Source organism: Aquarana catesbeiana, linkage group LG08 (assembly GCF_042186555.1).
Source record: "Aquarana catesbeiana isolate 2022-GZ linkage group LG08, ASM4218655v1, whole genome shotgun sequence".
Lineage (NCBI taxonomy): Eukaryota > Metazoa > Chordata > Amphibia > Anura > Ranidae > Aquarana > Aquarana catesbeiana.
In genome coordinates, this window is record NC_133331.1 from 307,544,175 (window position 1) to 307,565,764 (window position 21,590).

Here is a 21,590-nt window from a genome sequence, read left to right on the forward strand (position 1 = left end):
GGATGGCACTGCTAGTGGGCATCCCTGGTGGATGGTATGGCTGTTGGGTATCCCTGGTGGGTACTGCTGGCACTTCTGGTGGGTATCAATGGTGGATGGCACTGCTGATGGGTAACCCTGGTGGATGGTACTGCTGGTGGGTATCCCTGGATGATGGTACTGCTGGTGGATGGTATGGATAGTGGGCATGCCTGGTGGATGATACTGCTGGCACTGCTGGTGGATGGTATGGCTGTTGGGTATCCCTGGTGGATGGCACTGCTGGTTGGCATCCCTGGTGGATGGTATGGTTGGTGGGCATCCCTGGTGGATGGTATGGTTGGTGGACATCCCTGGTGGATGGTACAGCTGGCGGGCATTCCTGGTGGATGGTACGGCTGGTGGGTATCCCTGGTGGCTGCCATCCCAGATCATGGGTTTCCAGCCAATGCTGGAGGAAGCATGCGGCTGCAGTAGAGAGCAGAGCCAATGCTTCCTGTATAGCGCCAGCTCCTGTCACAGGCGGAGTACATTTGGTATCACTCTGCCTGTGACAGAAGCTGGCATTATACAGCAAGTATCGATTATACTTCCTCTAGCGCCGGCTCAGTTCTTCAGACTGATGCTCGAGTATGGCAAGTCGGGAACCTGCGATCTGTGTTTGCTTACCCACCATCCCAGAGCAGGAGGTGGCGGGCCTCATCAGCGGTTGGGCACCCCTAAGCTAGACCTTCTGTATCCCCCCCCCGTCTGACTAATAAAACACCAATGGTGGAGGTACCCTGGCAAACTTAATACATATGTTGTGGAGATGCCCTAAACTCCATCAATATTGGCAGGGCATCATTAAAACGTATTAATGAGGTGCTTCAAATCAAACTGTTGGTGGATCCTGGAATTTGTATATTAAATATAATGGAGAAATCTAGTTTGTCGAAAAATACTAATGATACAATAGCGAGAAGTTTGTTCCAGGCACGATAAATGAATTGCACAGAAATGGATCTCCACTTATCCACCGACAGTGGAGGAATGGAGAACGCAAATAAAAGAAACTATTTACTCTTCTACATAGAAATTGTCGAGGGAAGTTCGAGGCTATTTGGAAAAGCTGGTTGGAAATCTTGGGCCTTGAAATGTGAGTTGCCGTAGAATGGAGGGAGGATACTAGTCGACGGGACCCCCTGAGGGGGGAGGAAGATGAGGGGGCTACTTGGTTTGAAATGGGTTATTTCTTTTTTTTTTGTGCTGTTTGTGGGGTTATTTTATGTTATGTGTAGTTTCGCTGTATCTGGATAATATGAATGTGAAATGTGTCTGATGTATTGATGTAAGAAATTTTTTTGTAATAAAGATTACTGGATTTAAAAAAAAAATTAAAATTAAAATTAAATAAAAATTAAAATTAAATAAAAATTAAAAATAAATAAAAATAAAATTAAATAAAAAATAAAACAAAACACCAATGGATGATTCTCTATGAGTTGTTCTTTTTCTAATCACCAAAAATGATGCTCATTTGTAAAAAGGGACCTACAGGTAGAACAGAATATTATATGGAAATCAGCCAATAACAATAACAACCAACAAGAAGTATGTTTACCCCAAACATTTTACACATCCTGAATATAAGGAAGGACACACATGATGTTCTCTGGTGGTAATTCTTGCCACATTTTTTATGTTTGGACAAATAAAGAAATGTTAGTCCATGTGAACTTTCTGGTGTCGATCAAGGGTATTTTTTTGAGTGAAAGATTTCCCACACTCTGAACATAAATAAGGCCGCTCACCTGTGTGAACTCTCTGGTGATTAACAAGATCTCTTTTCTGAATGAAACCTTTCCCACACTCTGAACACGAATAAGGACGCACGGCTATGTGACTTCTCTGGTGTATAAGAAGATTTTCTGTCTGATGGAACGATTTCCCACATTCTAAACATGAATAAGGACGCTCTGTGTGAATGTCGACAGAGGCTTCCTCTGTCCTTCAAACATTTCCCGCACTCTGAACACGAATAGGGATGCTCGCCCGTGTGACTTTTTTGGTGTTGACGAAGGTCTTTTTTCTGAACGAAACATTTCCTGTACTCCGAACAAGAATAGGGCTGCTCACCCGTGTGAATTCTCTGGTGATTAACAAGGTCTCTTTTCACAAAAAAACATTTCCAGCACTCTGAACATGAAAAGGGACGCTCACCCGTGTGAATTCTCTGGTGAATAACAAGGTGTGCTTTCTGAGTGAAACATTTCACTCTGAACATGAGAAAGGATGCTTATGCTTGCGACTTTTCTGATGTTTAGAAGGCTTTTTGGTTTCTTTGGAAGAATTCCCACACACTGTAGATGACAAGGAACGTTCTCCTGTGTGAGATCCTTCATGGTTTAAAGAAGATCCCTCAAGATGAGATGGACCTGTTGATGGATTTGTACTTTTAGATCCCAGATTTGTTTCAGCAGTAATAGTATGTGGATCATCAGAAGATTCCTCAGCATTAGAGGGATCCATTGATCTCTCCAATTGATGAGGTCTATGGTGTATTTGTGTATTGAGATTTACTCCTGGAGAACGTTGTGTGGTGGGATTTTCTTCTGCTTTACCTTCTGAAGATACATTATTCAGGACATAGTGTCCACCTGTTGGAAATCAATGTTTAAATGTTAGAAGAATTCTTCATGTTTTTCATTCAGAAGTCATATACAGTATGTTGGTCTAACACTCTACAGTATCTCAGAGCTCTGGTATGGAAATGGGTGCAACCATAACATAAAATATGAATATAAACCAAAAAAAGCAGGGGTGCTCAACCGTTTGAAGTTCGAGGGCCACTTACGTGATTTGATAACCGGATGCAGGCCACAGTGAAATGAAATGGTTCAGAATTTAGAATTTTTTATTCTGAATGGCATAATGAACATTTTCCTCCTGCAACTGCTGAATGCCGGTAGGAGGGAGGGGAGGAGAAGCTGGCTTTTAGTGGTTGCAGGAGGAAAATGAAGAGGATCGGTTCCTGAAGTCCAAGTGTAAAACAGAATGTGACAGGGAGGCATGGAGCATGGGCACATGGCCGCCATTGTGCCCCCTGGCACTACACCAGTGGTTGAGGCGTTGTGGTAAAAACACATATCAATAAACCGCAAATGTAAACAAGCCCTTACCTACCTTTATAGGTTCTAATATACCCATTGCAAAAGTGAAAGTATGTGATGTTTAATACACTGACCACCTTTTCCTCTTCCAGGTTCTGCTGTCAATGCTCTCCAGGCTGCTATAAGGCCCCAAAAGACGGGCATTTAGTATAAGTCCGCCTGGGACAGGAGCCAGCTACAGAGGAAGCATCAGCTTATGCAGCTCTTGCTTCCTCTGCTGCTGGCGCCGGCTCAATACACTCTGATGCTCTGGGATGGTGGGTTGGCAAGCCCAGATTGTGATCAACAGGTTGCTGACCCTGGACATGTGCTTCCCTGCTTTGAGGTCAAGGACCACCTTAGAGGACTCAAAGGGCCACAGGTTGCACATCCCTGAATTAAAGGATACAATACACCCAACCGCACTAGGTAACAGTGTTTGCATTGAGGACATTGATATTTCAAGTTGCGCCTTCCTCCACTCCATTTCTTGGAAACATGACGTGGTATTTAGGAATGTAGATGGAACTTTCATATGGTGTACAGTATCTCCTCCTCATTTGTTGGGAACATGACATTATATTGAGGAATGGAAATGGACCTTTCATATGGTGTACAGTATCTCCTCCTCATTTGTTCGGAACATGACGTTATATTGAGGAATGGAGATGGACCTTTCATATGGTGTACAGTATCTCCTCCTCATTTGTAGGGAACATGACGTTATATTGAGGAATGGAGATGGACCTTTCATATAGTGTACAGTATCTCCTCCTCATTTGTTGGGAAAATGACATTATATTAAGGAATGGAGATGAACCTTTCATATGGTGTACAGTATCTCCTCCTTTTTTGTTGGGAACATGATGTTATAATAAGGAACGGAGATGGACCTTTCATATTGTTTTAAATATCTCCACGTTGTAATTATTTAAATATTTTATACGCATCAAATAAAAATGATAATATTAACTTTTTCTAACTTTACTGTTTATGACTTTCCTGTGTCCATATGTAGAGAAGATTCCTCCTGTTTACTTTTTATAACCATCTCCCCCTCCTCCATAGACTGCTGATCTCCACTCTCCAACCTCTCTTCTTCGTCCTCTATAATCTCAGCTTTGATGTCTTTTAGTTCTTCATTCTGAACCACAAAAATTATAAAACTGTCAATAATAAAAGAATATACTGTATATGAGAATGTTATCTCATAATTTAGAATATAATATTTGAGTTCTATCTTCCAGTCCCCTTTACCTGAATTTGGTGTGAGATGCTGGGAACTTCCTGTGTGAAATTCTGGAAATACAAATGACTACTCTTCTCCATAGAATACTGATCTCTACTAACAAGTATCTTTTCTTCCTCTTCAGTTTTAGCTTTGATGTCTTTCCATTCTTCTCCCTAAATTCAAAAAGGTGATAGTAGAGATTTGTAAAAAAAAGAAAAAAAAAAAAAAAGAACAAGAGATTATATAGAAGAATATCACCTCTTACCTTAGAATGCATTCTAAAGCCTCGTACACACAATCAGATTGTTGGCAGGGGATTGTCTGTTGACAGACTGTTTGCCTAAAATCTGACCGTTAGTACGTTCCTTTTAACAACTGTTGTCCAACTTTCTGCCAACAAATGTTGGATAACATGCTAGTAAATTTTCGGCGAACAACGGTCTGTTGTCAGATTTTCTGATGGTCAGTACACAAGTCCGTCACACAAAAGTCAAAAGTACAAACATGCGTGCTCGGAGTCAATGCTCACCAAACACGAAGTTAGCAGAAGGGGCCCAAAGGGTGGGACTCAAGAGCTGAAATTCCTCGTAGTACATCACTACGTTTGTGTTTGTTGGCCGACAATTGTGTATTGTTAGTATGCAAGACAAGTTCCTGTCACACCCCCTTTGGTCAAAGGTCAGACGCTCAGTTGGCCAACAATCGGATCGTGTGTACGAGGCTTTAGGTCTACATGCTCAGTCCCACCTACCTGATCATGGTGTACATAGTTATGATCTTCCCATGTGAAATCCCAGGAATACAGAGGACAGGGACATCTCTCTGGTGGGTTCCCATTACTGGATCCATCTGTAGGAAACACACACACTTTTCTATGTGTTTATCAGATGATGGGGGATCTAGGTGGACCCTCTGTACTGCTCTCTCCTTTACTATAAAGTCTCCTCTTACCCGGTGATGTGAGGGGCGGCTGATTCTCCATCATAACGTCCTTGTAGAGACCCTTGTGTCCTTCTAAATACTCCCACTCCTCCATGGAGAAATAGACACTGACATCCTGACACCTTATAGGAACCTGACACACACAATGATACAGTCACCATCCAGACAAGGGATGTGTCTGTTACTGGATAATGTCCCAGAATTCCCGGCACCGCTCACCTCTCCTGTCAGCAGATCAATAATCTTGTTGGTCAGTTCCAGGATCTTTTTATCACTGCTTCTCTCAGGAAAGTGGAGGCACTGTAAAGATGATCTGGGCTCTGCTTTGAGTTCCCAAAATTTGGTCCTCACCAGATTTCTTGACCAAAACATAATCCTACAAAATAAGAGAAAGAAGAAGTAGCCAAAATGGGGCCAAACAATGCCTGATAAAAACAGCACAATGATTAAGAGTGATGTCATGTGACCTCCCAGAATCTTCCCCACCTCTCCAGTCAGCAGGTAGAGGATATCCAGGGTGATACCTAATATCTTATTCCTGTCCTGTTCCATCTTCAACTGTTGATACAACAGTGCATCTGAAAAGACAGCAAAATAATAAGATAAGAGTGATGTCATGTGGCCTCCCAGAAGGCTCCTCCTGAAATATCTGGCTTGTACTGAGATGAATCATATCTGCACTCAGGGTGAACTTACAGTTCGGTGCACACATTGAACCTAAAAAGAGGAGGTAGCAAAGTCCCAGGCCTCTTTAGACCTAATGGTGACCTCCAGAGTTAGGGAGAGCTGACATCCTTCAGTGTAGAATGGGTTACAAGGCATGGTGGGTGTAATGCAAGATGAACAGGTGGGCACCAGACACTTTTTGAATGCAAAGCGATTTATTGCCTCTTAAACAGAACTGTGGGAGAGAGGGTTGGGGCCAGGACACCCTTAGGTAGATGCACAGATAATTAGCAGACTCTGAGACTTCTATAGGTAGACAGCTATACAGATGAAGGCCCCCAGGCGGACACCACTTCTGTATCGGTAGGACCGCTGTCTCCTATGGCAACAATCTTGTAGCTGTTACTAACGGCAATGGTATTCAACTATTTGCAACACGAACAGTTCTCAGATTACCCCACACTCACTCACTGTGGGTCTTCACTCAACAAGCTCCCAGTCTCTCTCACTAGACTTCAGATCCACTAGCCACTGGATCCCCTGAGCTCTTCCACTTGTAGCACTCAGTATCTTCCTCAAGCGTCACCCCTGCTTCACTGCTGGGTCCCTGGCTTGGCACTCACAGATACTCCTCAAGCTTCACCCCCGCTGACACGTTAGGCCCCTGGCTTGGTACTCACTGATGCTCCACAAGCGTCACCTCTGCGGTCCCGCTGGGTCCCTGGCTTGGCACTTGCTGAAGTTTTCCCACTTCTTTACCGTCCTTGGCTGGTGAGAAGTCTGCTCTGGTACTGGCCTCAGCTTACTCACAGTGGTCTTCAATAGCAAGGTGGATGGTCCCTTAGTGGTGACAGCTTCCCCTCTACCTCCGACCACAGCTGGTTCCCCGCCCGGCAGAACCGTGACTTCTGGTTGGACTAAAAGCCTGCAGTCCAAACCCTGCACTGCTTTTTCTACTTCTGGATAGGCCCTCAAACAGCCTAGCAGCAAGATGTCCCCGGGATAGGCCTTAGGTTTCTGGCCTAGCAGCCCGGGGCACTACAACACACATCCACCCAGACAGCCACCCAGGTGGCACAGAACCCAGATCACCTGACTCCACCCAAATAAATAGGCTCTCCCAGCGGGCCAAGGGACCCAAGAAAATCCCTGCTCTATGGCTGAGAAACCCCATTTATTCATAATCTGTCCTTGCTATGTCCTTGTCTTATCTAATGTCACCAGCTACAATGCCACCTAGTGACAGAAGAGAAAAGTGCAGCAATTCCAGAATTAGGGGGAAATCAATTGATCTCCTAACAATTGGCCAAGGCATCTATCACCTGGCAACTAAATTTGATAGCATCCCAGTCTAAACATCAGGGTGCTACATCCATGTAAACCCTCACATATACCCACTGAAGTGAACAGCCTCAGATGATACACAGAGATAAAACAAATCTCCTACACAAGTTTTACATGTATATATGCTGTCTCCAGCCTTATACACTGTTTTGAAAGTGCACGTTGTGTTAGGAGATTTTCTCTTCCTGTTTAACACTGAGAGTGAATCCTGGGCACACAGCCAAGACAGTTGATTGGAGGAAAGGCACACACCCCCTCTCCTCATAGGCAAAGTCTATCAGAAGTGTTCTGTGACACAGAAAGCTGCCTGCTAATCTACTTATAGCTCCCTCCCCAACAAATATCAGCCAGCTTTTATCTCATGTGTCGGAGAATTTGTCAGAAGTTATCAGGCTGATAACAGAAGAACGGAGCAGGAGAAAGCCACAGGACACAGTGCTATGAATATAGATAAGAAAACACTGCAGATATATGTGCCCAGCTCAAATTTCATGAATCGGGTTTACATCCACTGTAATGAGGATTTATTCTGTCAGTGTCATGATTGGAGAATTGTTCCCATACTACAGATGGGTAATTGCATAAATGGCTCTATATTTAGGATGTATCTGGTCTATAAACCAGAGGCTCTGGATGGACATTTGGATAAATGGTTTTATATTTAGGATATATCCGGTCTATAAACCAGAGGCTCTGGATGGACAGTTGGAAAAATGGTTCTATATTTAGGATATATCCGCTCTATAAACCAGAGGCTCTGGATGGACAGTTGGATAAATGGCTCTATATTTACGATGTATCTGGTCTATAAACCAGAGGCTCTGGATGGACAGTTGGATAAATGGCTCCATATTTAAGATGTATCGTTCTATAAACCAGAGGCTCTGGATGGACAGTTGGATAAATGGTTCTATATTTAGGATGTATCTGGTCTATAAACCAGAGGCTCTGGATGGACAGTTGGATAAATTACTCTATATTTAGGATGTATCTGGTCTATAAACCAGAGGTTCTGGATGGATAAATGGTTCTATATTTAGGATATATCCGGTCTATAAACCAGAGGCTCTGGATGGACAGTTGGATAAAGGGTTCTATATTTAGTATATATCCGCTCTATAAACCAGAGGTTCTGGATGGACAGTTGGATAAATGGTCCTATATTTAGGCTATATCGGCTCTATAAGCCAGAGGCTCTGGATGGACAGTTGGATAAATGGTTCTATATTTAGGATATATCTGCTCTATAAACCAGAGGCTCTGGATGGGCAGTTGGATAAATGGTTCTATATTTAGGATGTATCTGGTCTATAAACCAGAGGCTCTGGATGGACAGTTGGATAAATGGCTCTATATTTAAGATGTATCGGTCTATAAACCAGAGGCTCTGGGTGGACAGTTGGATAAATGGTTCTATATTTAGGATGTATCTGGTCTATAAACCAGAGGCTCTGGATGGACAGTTGGATAAATGGCTCTATATTTAGGATGTATTGGAATATAAACAAGAGGCTCTGGATGGACAGTTGGATAAATGGTTCTAGATTTAGGCTGCATCTGGTCTATAAACCAAGATAACATATTACCTCATCTCTCCTCAAGTTCCAGTAATTTCTCCTCATAATGTCCAAATAACTTTTTCACCTGGAACGTCCTGTCTTAACCCTACATCACTTCCTGTCTGTACATTACATCACTTCCTTCTTTGGGTTTCACGCTCGTAAATTAGATCACCATCTTGTGGAGAGAGGAAGTACTGCAGCCTACTTTGTTCTTGTAAAAACAACTTGAAGGTAGGAGAGTGAATCCACTACCTCTCTAACTTCAAAGTATCGCTATGACACACCATACTATAACACCACTATGATAAAAACAGTGCAGATAAAAGACTATATAAAAGACCATATGAGGTTCGTAAAAGTGCAGAAATGCTGTAAACACATCCACCAGGAATTTCAGTGAATCACAACTTGTGAGACATCTCCCCCTCCAGGAAGAAAATTTTCCACCATTCGTTCTCATGACTGCCATAAAATGCTTGTAAATTTTCATAAATCCTTGGGATAAAACACCATTGCAACACTCTTTTATCCGGCTCATACATCACCATAACACATAAAGGAGAAAAAGAAACAATGGTGTAGTAAATTCATCAACAACCACTTTCCAAATTTCCAAAATTTCGGCAATTCTGAAGTTCGGAAATTTCGGAAATTGAAAAATTTGAAAATATAGGAATTAACAAATTTGTCAAAATTCGTTAAAAAACGAATTCGGAACTAAACGAATTGCACATGTCTAAATGAAACTTTTCCCGCACTCTGAACATGAACAAGGCCGCTCACCCGTGTGGATTCTCCTTCCTTAGAGAAATATTTCCCGCACTCTGAACATGAAAAAAGGAAGCTTAGCCACATGAATTTTCTGGTGTTGAAGAAGGTTTACTTGGTCTCTAAACCATTTACCGCACTCTGAACAAAAAAAACAGACGCCCGTCTGTGTGAATTCTCTGGTGATTAGGAAGGTGTGCTTTCTGAATGAAACATTTCCCGCACTTTGATGGACGACTAAGTAGATGTGTGTAACACGCCTATGGGTTTCTGCGCTAGATATGTGACTTCCAATAGAACTAGGTGACAAATGAATGAAGTGTAAACATTAACTAAATGGGTTGCTGCTCTAAAAGTGCCTTTAACCGCTAGCTGACTGCCCGCCACCGGCCTTTGACAGCGGCAGAATTGCTCCCCTGTACGCATCGCCATAGCTGTACGGCGGGTGCTGTAAAGGATATAGGGGGCGTGCATGCCCGCCACGTCACTTAGGAGCCAATGCACATGCCCAGTGGCTGCGATGTCCTCTGGGCACCCGTGATCGCTCCTGGCAAAGCCAGAGTGGGGATTTGTGTGTTTAAACACACAAATCCACGCTCTGTCAGGGGTGAGGAGAGAGATTTGTTGTTCCTAATGCTCCATGTCTCCTCCCCAGTTAGTCCCCTCCCCCCCCAGTTAGAACACACACCTAGGGTACACATTTAACCCCTTGATCGCCCCCTAGTGTTAACCCCTTCCCTGCTAGTGACATTTATACCGTAATCAGTGGCCATTTATAGCACTGATTGCTGTATAAATGTCAATGGTCCCAAAAAAGTGTCCGATGTGTTCGCCGCAATGTCGCAGTCCTGATTAAAAAAAAAAAATATATATATATCGCAGATCGCTGCCATTACTAGTAAAAGAAATAAAATAAAATGCCAAATCTATCCCCTATTTTGTAGATGCTATAACTTTTGTGCAAACTAACCAATATACGCTTATTGCAATTTTTTTTTTACCAAAAATATGTAGAAGAATATATATCGGCCTAAACTGTTGAAGAAAAAAGTAAAAAATATTGTGTTTTTTTTCAAAATTGTCGCTCTTCTTTTGTTCATAGCGCAAAAAATAAAAACTGCAGAGGTGATCAAATACCACCAAAAGGAAACTCTATTTGTGGGGAAAAAAATTACGTCAATTTTGTTTGGGTACAATGTCGCACGGTCGCGCAATTGTCAGTTAAAGCGATGCAGTGCCGTATCGCAAAAAAAATGGCCTGGTCAGGAAGGGGGTAAATTCTTCCGGGGCTGAAATGGTTAAATATGTGGTCAGAATAAGAGCGCTACCCCATGCTTGTGGACTGGACTAGCACCATCTAGTGGACAAAGTAGAAATCCATTCTATCCTATCAATTAAGGGGAATATATAACAAAGGTAGATGTATAAATGAATTCATAAATTATATTGAAATTAAATAAATAAGGTTCCTTTATGACTGAAACATTTTCCGCACTCTGAGCATGAGAAAGTATGCACACTCTTGTGACATTTCTGATATTTAGAAGGCTTTCTGGTTTCTTTGAAAGATTTCCCAAACTCTCCTGTGTAAGATCCTTCATGGTTTAAAGAAGACCCCCTGAGATGAGATGGATCTGTTGATGGATCTGTACAGTGAGATCCCAGATTTGATCAGCAGTAATAGTATGTGGATTATCAGAAGATTCCCCAGGATTAGAGGGATTCATTGGTCTTTCCGAATGATCAGGTCTATGATGTATTATTTGTGTAATAGGATTTTCTCCTTGAGAACGTTGTGTATGGGATTGTATGATTTTTTCCCCCCTCTTTTTTTGATTGAACTAGTTACATAGTTATGGAAAAGAGAATCTTCGGATCGGCAGCACACCCAAACAGAAAGTAAAGTAAAAAGTCTTTATTGAAGCATAAATATTAAAAGCATTGGATGGATACAAGCAGGGGAAATGCAGGTAGGTTGACGCGTTTCACACTATAGAAGTGCTTTGTCAAACCACAGCAGTTGCAAAAACTACAAGCACATTTATAACACATAAATCACAGGACAGCACAAGTGCATCTCATTAAAATCAGACTCAGCTGTTGCAACTTCAGACCAATAAAATCTGTTCAGAAAATTGTTTAAAAACAAAAACGGAAGCACAAAAAAAGAAAGAGATTCTATTCCATATAGCAACCTTAAAGAGCGGAGGAAAAAGAAAAGGAAACTGCATCCTTCCCCCAGATCTCAAAAGGTTACAAACTACAAGCAGTCCCCGAGTTACGAACACCCGAGTTACGAACGACTCCTATTTACGAATGGCCTCAAATGCCGGCCACTTGTGCTCCACGCTGGTCCTGGATACCTCCGGACACATCCCACACTGCAGTACTACATGTACTGCATGGCCAGAAGAGCCCCAGATAACATAACAAGCACCCGGAACATCCCACATCCATGCACAGGTGAACGTTACACTTATAAATGCAGTTTTCTGACCGGAAGATACACTTACAAATGCAGTGTTGCGATTTACAAACAACTTTGACTTACGAACAAACCTACAGTCCCTATTGTGTTCGTAACTCGGGGACTTCCTGTACTCAAAAAAGTGAATGTTCCCTAATACAAAAGGAATGAGATGCCAGATATACAGAAAAACTAGAAACAATTTTTCTCTGCTGGTCATTTTTTCTCTACTTTCTATGTGTATAGTTTTTCTGTGTATTTGGCATCTCATTCCTTTTGTGGAAGGTATGAATTTTATTTTTGTTGCAGATGATGCCTTTGCATTAGGAGAACACCTATTGAAGCCCTTCACCATGTGCGACTTGACCCCAGATCAGAGGATCTTTAATTATAGGCTGTCCAGGGCATGCAGGGTGGTTGAAAATGCATTTGGAATCCTGGCCAACAGATTTCACATTTTCCAAACCTCAATTAACCTGGCCATGTACAAAATAGACACAATAGTTCTGGCATGCTGTGTCCTCCACAACTACCTATGTCGACATGCACAGAGGTACATTGCTGCAGCACCAGATCAGGAAGCCGAGAGACTTGGCAGAAATATACAAGTGGAAGTGCAGGAGAGCCTTGTTGGACTCACATCTCTTGACAGAGGACATACTCTCTAAGCCACTGATGGGTGACTTATTTGGAAGTGTGAAGTATAATGAAGTCTTTTGTGTGTGATGTGATAGATGTAGGTCTGCAGGAATTCTAGTAATACGGTCCTTTAAATAGAGTGCTGACTTGGTCCCACATCACACAGAACGCATTCTGAACATGAATAAGGATGCTCACCTGTGTGATATCACTGGTGAAAAACATGTGGGATGTGGGATATTCCGGGTGCTTGTTATGTTATCTGGGGCTCTTCTGGCCATGCAGTACATGTAGTACTGCAGTGTGGGATGTGTCCGGAGGTATCCAGGACCAGCGTGGAGCACAAGTGGCTGGCATTTGAGGCCATTCGTAAATAGGAGTCGTTCGTAACTCGGGTGTTGTCTTTTCTGAAACATTTCAGCACTCTGCACACATAAAGGGATGCTCACCCGTGTGAATTCTCTGGTGTTGAAGAAGGTTTCCTTTGAAACCTTTGCCACACTCTGAACATGAACAAGGACAGTCACCCTTGTGAGTTCTCTGGTAAACAACACGTTCTCTTTTCTAGTGTTTAAGAAGGTATTCTTTCTGACTGAAACATTTCCCACACTCTGGAAACAAGAAAAGGACGCTCACTCTTGTGAATTCTCTGGTGTAAAACAAGTTTTCCTTTCTTAATGAAAGATTTCCCGCACCCCGAACACGAATAAGGATGCTCGCCCGTGTGAATTCTCTGGTGAACAACAAGGTCTCTATTCTAAAAGAAACATTTCCCGTACTCTGAACAGGAAAAGGGACGCTTACCAGTGTGAGTTCTCCGGTATTGAACAAGGTTTCCTTTGTCACTAAAATATTTACCAGTCTGAACATGAGAAAGGACGCTCTCCTGTATGAACTCTCTGAAGGTTAAGAAGGTGTCCTTTCTGAATGAAACATTTCCCGCACTCGGAATAGGAGAAAGGACGCTCACCTGTATAAATTCTTAGGTGTTCAAGTAAGTTTCCTTTTCGACTGAAACATTTCCCGCACCCGGAACATGAAAATAAACGCTCATTTGTGTGACTTCTCTGGTGAATAAGTAAGGTTACTTTATGGCTGAATCATTTTCCACACTGGAAACAAGAAAAGGACGCTCAACCTTGTGAATTCTCTGGTGCATAACAAGTTTTCCTTTGCTAATGAAAGATTTCCCGCACTCTGAACATGAATAAGGCCGCTCGCCCGTGTGAATTCTCTGGTGAACAACAAGGTCTCTATTCTGTAAGAAACATTTCCCACACTCTGAACAGGAAAAGGGGCGCTCACCCGTGTGAGTTCTCCGGTGTTGAACAAGGTTTCTTTTGTCACTAAAATATTTACCACAGTCTGAACACAAGAAAGGACGCTCCCCTGTATGAACTCTCTGATGGTTAAGTAAGTTTCCTTTTCGACTGAAACATTTCCCGCACTCTGAACAGGAGAAAGGACGCTCACCAGTGTGAATTCTCTGGTGATCAAGTAAGTTTCCTTTTCGACTGAAACATTTCCCGCACTCGGAACATGAAAATAAACGCTCATTTGTGTGTATTATTTGTGTACTTGGATTTTCTCCTGGAGAACATTGTGTGGTGGGATTTTCTTCTGCTTTAAATTCTGAACATACGTTATTCAGGACTAAGTGTCCACCTGTTGGAAATCAATTTTTAAATGTTAGAAGAATTCTTAATTTCTTTTATTCAGAAGTCATATACAGTATGTTGGTCTAACACTCTACAGTATCTCAGAGCTCTGGCATAGAATGAAGTGCAATCATAACATAAAATATGAATACAAACCAGATAAAGAATGACATACACAAAAAAACACACACACTAGGTAACATTGTTTGTTTGATTATGTTGCTACTGTGGGAACAGAGTTGGACCTTACTCCACCAAATTTTTTTGTTAACATGGCAATGTACTGAAGAATAGAGATGGACCTTTCATATGGTGTACCACAGTTATGGACAATTTACTAGATAAAGGGGTCTCACATGTGACTCCTGACATCCCCAAAGGGCATCCCATAATACTGATTGTATGTGATGATATAGAACATTGTAAGAGACTCTGGAAATTACATGAGATCATCTTTACAGTTTCTTCAGCTCATCAGTTAGAAAACCACTAAGGAATGGAGATGGATCTGTCATATGGTGTACAGTATCTCTTCCTCATTTGTTGGGAACATGACATTATATTGAGGAATGGAGATGGACCTTTCATATGGTGTACAGTATCTCCACCTCATGTGTTGGGAACATGACATTATATTGAGGAATGGAGATGGACCTTTCATATGGTGTACAGTATCTCTTCCTAATTTGTTGGGAACATGACATTATATTGAGGAATGGAGATGGACCTTTCATATGGTGTACAGTATCTCCACCTCATGTGTTGGGAACATGACATTATATTGAGGAATGGAGATGGACCTTTCATATGGTGTACAGTATCTCCTCCTGATTTGTTGGGAACATGATATTATATTTAGGAATGGAGATGGACCTTTCATATGGTGTACAGTATCTCCTCCTCATTTGTTGGGAACATGACATTATATTGAGGAATGGAGATGGACCTTTCATATGGTGTACAGTATCTCCTCCTCATTTGTTGGGAACATGACATTATATTGAGGAATGGAGATGGACCTTTCATATGGTGTACAGTATCTCCTCCTCATTTGTTGGGAACATGACGTTATATGAGAAATTAAAGTGGGTCTTTCGTTTGTTCTGATTATGTAATTATTATTGTAATTATTTAAATTTTTTTACTCATCCAAAGAAAAATTATAATATTAACTTTTTCAGAATTTAATGTTTATTACTTACTTGTGTCCATATGTAGAGAAGATTCCTCCTGTTTACTTTTCATCTCCCCCTCCTCCATAGACTGCTGATCTCCACTCACCAACTTCTCTTCTTCTTCCTCTTTAATCTCAGCTTTGATATCTCTTAGTTCCTGAACCCCAAAAATGATAAAATTAATACAACTGTTGAATAATAGGAAAATACCGTATATGAGAATGGTAAATAATAATTTGGAATTATTTTTGATTATTATTTCCCAGTCCCCCTTTACCTGAATTTGGTGAGAGATGCTGTGATCTTCCTGTGTAAAATTCTGGGAATACAATGGACTAAACTTCTCCATAGATTGCTGATCTCCACTAACAAGTATCTTTTCTTCCTCTTCAGTTTTGACTTTGATGTATTTCAGTTCTTTTTCCTGAATCCCGAAGATGGTAGTAGAGATTTGTAAAAAAAAAAAAAAAAAAAAAAGAACAAGAGATTTCTGTATATAGAAAAAGGTCATCTCATCCCTTCTCTGTTACTGGATAATGTCCCAGAATTCCTGGCACCACTCACCTCTCCTGTCAGCAGCTCAATCATCTTGTTGATCAGTTCCAGGATCTTTTGATCACTGCTTCTCTCAGTAGACATGAAGGAAAGTGGAGGCCCTGTGATGGTGATCTGGGCTCTGCTTTGAGGTCCCAAAATTTGGTCCTCACCATACCTCTTGACCACAACATAATCCTACAAAATAAAAGAAGTAGCAGCCAAAATTCAGCCAAACAATGCCTGCTAAAACAGCACAATAATTAAGGGTGATGTCATGTGGCCTCCCAGAATCCTCCTCACCTCTCCGGTCAGCAGGTAGAGGATCTCCAGGGTGATACCTAAAATCTTGTTTCTGTCCTTCTCCATCTTAGCACATGCTGATACAACAGAACATCATATCTGAAAAGACAGCAAACCAATGCATGTATTCATGGCTCACCACAAGAGAAAATTACAATTATCCAACAGACTTTCCATAATCCTTCTCGCCTCTCCAGTCAGGCCTGTGTTTTAATTACAGAGATAGGAGTGATGTCATGTGACCTCCCAGAATCCTCCTCAACTACTCTTGAAATATCTGGACTGTACTGGGATGGATAATGTCCACACCTGGGATAAGCTTAAGGTTTGGTCCAAACACAAGTTTGGAGTGAACCTTGGCTTTTCAGGCATTTCGACTAATTCCCAAACATTTCCATATTCAGTGGGAAACAACCATTATATATAATAGTGGTAATACTTTCACATATATACAGTATCTCACAAAAGTGTACAGCTTGTATAACAGTGTAAATTTGCTGTCCCCTCAAAATAACTCGACACACAGCCATTAATGTCTAAACCACTGGCAACAAAAGAGAGTACACCCCTAAGTGAAAATGTTCAAATTGGGCCCAATTAGCCATTTTTCCTCCCCGGTGTCATGTGACTCGTTAGCAGGTGTGTTAAATTTTGTGTTATCGCTCTCACTCTCTCATATTGGTCACTGGAAGTTCAACATGGCACCTCATGGCAAAGAACTCTCTGAAGATCTGAAAAAAAAGAATTGTTGTTCTATGTAAAGATGGCCTAGTCTATAAGAAGATTGCCAAGACCCTGAAACTGAGCTGCAACATGGTGGCCAAGACCATACAGCGGTTTAACAGGACAGGTTCCACTCAGAACAGGCCTCACCATGGTCGACCAAAGAAGTTAAGTGCATGTGCTTAGCATCATATCCAGAGGTTGTCTTTGGGAAATAGACGTATGAGTGCTGCCAGCATTGCTGCAGAAGTTTAAGGAGTGGGGGGTCAGCCTATCAGTGCTCAGGCCATACGCCGCACACTGCATCAAATTGGTCTGCACGGCTGTCATTCCAGAAGCAATCCTCTTCTAAAGATGATGCACAAGAAAGCCTGCAAACAGTTTGCTGAAGACAAGCAGACTAAGGGCATGGATGACTGGAACCATGTCCTGTGGTCTGATGAAACCAAGATAAACTTATTTGGTTCAGATGGTGTCAAGCGTGTGTCGTGGCAACCAGGTGAGGAGTGTGTCTTGCCTACAGTCAAGCATGGTGATGGGAGTTTCATGGTCTGGGGCTGCATGAGTGCTGCTGGCACTGGGGAGCTACAGTTCATTGAGGGAACCATGAATGCCAACATGTACTGTGACATACTGAAGCAGAGCATGATCCCCTCCCTTCGGAGACTGGGCCGCAGGGCAGTATTCCAACATGATAACGACCCCAAACACACCTCCAAGATGACCACTGCCTTGCTAAAGAAGCTGAAGATAAAGGTGATGGACTGGCCAAGCATGTCTCTAGACCTAAACCCTATTGAGCATCTGTGGGGCAACCTCAAACAGAAGATGGAGGAGCGCAAGGTCTCTAACATCCACCAGCTCCGCGATGACGTCATGGAGGAGTGGAAGAGGACTCCGGTGGCAACCTGTGAAGCTCTGGTGAACTCCATGCTCAAGAGGGTTAAGGCAGTGCTGGAAAATAATGGTGACCACACAAAATATTGACAATTTGGGCCCAATTTGGACATTTTCACTTAGGGGGTTTAGATATTAATGGCTGTGTGTTGAGTTATTTTGAGGGGACAGCAAATTTACACTGTTATACAAGCTGTACACTCACTACTTTACATTGTAGCAAAGTGTCATTTCTTCAGTGTTGTCACATGAAAAGATTTTTACAGTATCTCACTTACAGTATCCACCTTCACCCATCTTCCTTCTGGGTCCACGGACTCCGGCTCTGTGACTGGCCGGAGCTGCGTAAAGTCACTCCCATGCATGAATGGCACAGGGCTATGAAGAAATGGCACCAGCAGCCATTCCTTCAGCATGCATGCGCCAATGATTTAATCTGCACAGTATACAGTAGATATCTCCTAAACAGTGCGAGTTTAGGAGATATAGTACAGTACCTATAGGAAAGCCTTATATAGGCTTACCTACAGTATAGGTACAAACATTAGAGGGAGGTTTACTTCCTCTTTAACAACTCTTTAGTGATGGCACTGGCCCCATTCAGGCCATGTAAGCAAATGGGGCAGGAATAGTTAAAAAAAAAAGAAAGAAAACAGCGTTGGGTTCCCCCCAATTCATACCAGGAGGTTTAGGTCTGGTATGGATTTTAAGGGAAAACCCCACACATAAATCAAGAACAAAAGTGTGAGGCCTTTCCTTCCATCTATCCCTTAGGGTCTATCTGGACTATAAACCAGAGGCTCTGGATGGACAGTTGGATATATGGCTCTAGATTTAGGATGTATCAGGTCTATAAACCAGAGGCTCTGGATGGACAGTTGGATAAATGGTTCTATATTTAGGATGTATCTGCTCTATACGACCAGAGGCTCTGGATGCACAGTTGGATAAATTATTCTATATTTATGGTCTATCTGGTCTATAAACCAGAGGCTCTGGATGGACAGTTGGATAAATGGTTCTATATTTAGGATGTATCCGGTCTATAAATCAGAGGTTCTGGGTGGACAGTTGGATAAATGGTTCTATATTTATGTAGCACCCTGGAGTATAGTCAGGGATGCGCCTCACAAATGTACTTGCCAGGAGTAGTTATCCTGGTTGATTGTTAGAGACCCATTGATTTCTCCCTAAGTTTGGCCTTGTTGCACTTTTCTCCTTTACCACTAGGTGGCTGGGTACTCGGTGGCATTAAATATGAGAAGGGCAACCCAAGGTCAGGTTATGGGTATATGGGGTATCTCAGACAATGAGCAGGGGTTTTCTAGGATCCCTTGGCCTGCTGGGAGAACCTATATATTCAGGTGATCTATGTTCTGTGCCACCTGGACAGCTGTCTGGGTAGACGTGTGCCCTGGACTGCTAGGCCAGAGATTGAGCCTATCCCGGGGGCATCTGGCTGCTAGGCTGTCTGAGGGCGTATCCAGAAGCAAGAGAGTAGCGCAGGGTTGGGATTGTGGCTTGCAGTCCAACCAGAAGTGTGTATGCAAGACAGCTTGAGCGGAATTCCGTCGAAAAAACCTTCAGAGTTTATTCCGACGGCAAAACCGGTTGTGTGTACGCAGCATTACGCTGTGTGTTAGGAACTGTAAAAGACTGTTGCCATAGGAGACAGCATTTCTGCACATGCATATGTGGCTTCCCGCTGGAGGCCTTTCCCTGTATGGCTGTCCTCCTATTGAAGTCTGGGAGTCTGCTAATTGAACTTGCAACTACTCAAGGGTGTCCTGGCCCTAACCCTCTTCCCCCAAAAAAAGATTAAGAAAAATAAACTTTATTTTGCATTCAAGAAGTGTCTGGCGCCCAATAACTTAACTACTCTGCACCCACCATGCCTCACAACCCACCATATACAGAAGGATGTCAGCTATCCCTGGAGGTTCTCATCAGACCAAAGGAGGCCTGGAAACTTGCTACATTTAGAATGTATCTGGTCTATAAACCAGAGGCTCTGGATGGACAGTTGGATAAATGGCTCTATATTTAGGATGTATCTGGTCTATAAACCAGAGGCTCTGCATGGACAGTTGGATAAATGGTTCTATATTTAGGATGTATCTGGTCTATAAACCAGAGGTTCTGGATGGACAGTTGGATAAATGGCTCTATATTTAGGATGCATCCGGTCTATAAACCAAAATAACATATTACCTCATCTGCCTCAATAACCAGTAACGTCTCCTCGTAACGTCTTACCTTACTTACTTTTATCTGGAACTTCCTGTTTTCACATTTTATCACTTCCTATTTTGACCTTTCATCACTTCCTGTTTTCACCTTTCATCACTTCCTGTTTTCACCTTTCATCACTTCCTGTTTTCACCTTTCATTACTTCCTTCTATGCGTTTCACACTAATAAGTGAGATCACCATCCTATGGAGAACTGCAGTTACTTTGTTCTTTTGTACATCAAAATTGGCTTCAAAGTGCATTGATCATTTTTGTTGCTCAAGTTCAACCAATTATTAAATAAAAATAATAAAAATTAACCATTATAGTTTTAGTGCTCTAATATAATGTATAAAACATATATCGTATATACAGTACTTATATAGTTCTTAAAAAAATTGGAATATTTTTTTTATTTTTTATTTATTTAGTGTGTCAATAAAAAAATTGTATGTTGGAGGTCTTCATGAAGGATTTTGCAACTAAAATAACCTTTGCTCCAATGTAATAACGAAGCCAAATAGCTGACGGACACGCCAAGATCTTGGGTGTAGTAAAATGGTGGTAGGTGTTGTGGACTGATGTGTAAAATTGTATTTGGGTTTACCAGAAGGCAGTTTGTCCACTGAAGGTCTGAAGAACGGTAATACCTGTAGCTAACTGTACACAGCACAATGGAGGTTCCCTGCAACATTTTCCCAAATATTTTTTGAAATTACCCGTGCAAAGATGTGCTAGAAAACAAAAGGGTTGTTGCTAATATGGGTTTTATAACCACGTATGAGAAGTACAACTACAGAATGATTATTACCCATCATGCAGACCCATGCGGGAGGTGTCTGATCTGTCTCAAATTCATTCTGCAGCATGGCAATCCAACACATGAACAAAAATATCTACACCAGGGTTAGGCAACCTTTCAGAGGTTGAGATCTACCTAGACAACATGGAGGAAATTAAACATCCCCGGGGGGAGTCGACACCCCCCCCTCCCCATAGTTGTGTTCTCTGACCCCTTAAAAACTCCACCCCACAATTATGTACTCTGCTCACCCGCTGTAGTGTTCTCTGCCCCCCCCCCCTACACACACACACACACAGTAGTGTCCTCTGCCCTCCCATGTGGCAATGCGGTAATGTCTTCCACCCCCCCCACAAAAGTGTCCTGTGCCCCCCCACCACTATAGCAGTGTCCTCTGTCACCCCCCCCGTAGTGTCCTCTTCGTACCCCATAACAGTGTCCTCTGCGCCCCCCTTCCCCACAGTAGTGTCTTTTGCCCCCCCCCCCTCCTCCACTGTAGTGCCCTCGCCCCCCATAGCAATGTCCTTTGCCACTCCCCC

At 42.3% G+C, this 21,590-nt stretch overlaps 1 protein-coding gene across 1 annotated transcript in view; it reads right to left on the reverse strand.

Moving 5' to 3' along the window:
• The window catches only part of LOC141106913 (uncharacterized), a 148,896-nt gene that overhangs the window by 113,779 nt on the left and 13,527 nt on the right, over positions 1 to 21,590 (reverse strand). The window contains exons 9-26 of the mRNA XM_073597842.1: positions 16,400 to 16,494; positions 16,127 to 16,294; positions 15,840 to 15,986; positions 15,590 to 15,719; positions 13,818 to 14,394; positions 13,340 to 13,481; positions 13,179 to 13,293; positions 9,614 to 9,679; positions 5,808 to 5,861; positions 5,503 to 5,708; positions 5,293 to 5,416; positions 5,093 to 5,190; positions 4,368 to 4,514; positions 4,109 to 4,254; positions 3,145 to 3,155; positions 2,271 to 2,618; positions 1,960 to 2,157; positions 1,773 to 1,916 (exon numbers count right to left, since the gene is read on the reverse strand). Coding sequence (XP_073453943.1) covers positions 1,773 to 1,916; positions 1,960 to 2,157; positions 2,271 to 2,618; positions 3,145 to 3,155; positions 4,109 to 4,254; positions 4,368 to 4,514; positions 5,093 to 5,190; positions 5,293 to 5,416; positions 5,503 to 5,708; positions 5,808 to 5,861; positions 9,614 to 9,679; positions 13,179 to 13,293; positions 13,340 to 13,481; positions 13,818 to 14,394; positions 15,590 to 15,719; positions 15,840 to 15,986; positions 16,127 to 16,294; positions 16,400 to 16,494 — 2,916 coding nt within the window. The remainder of the gene's footprint in view (positions 1 to 1,772; positions 1,917 to 1,959; positions 2,158 to 2,270; positions 2,619 to 3,144; positions 3,156 to 4,108; positions 4,255 to 4,367; positions 4,515 to 5,092; positions 5,191 to 5,292; positions 5,417 to 5,502; positions 5,709 to 5,807; positions 5,862 to 9,613; positions 9,680 to 13,178; positions 13,294 to 13,339; positions 13,482 to 13,817; positions 14,395 to 15,589; positions 15,720 to 15,839; positions 15,987 to 16,126; positions 16,295 to 16,399; positions 16,495 to 21,590) is intronic.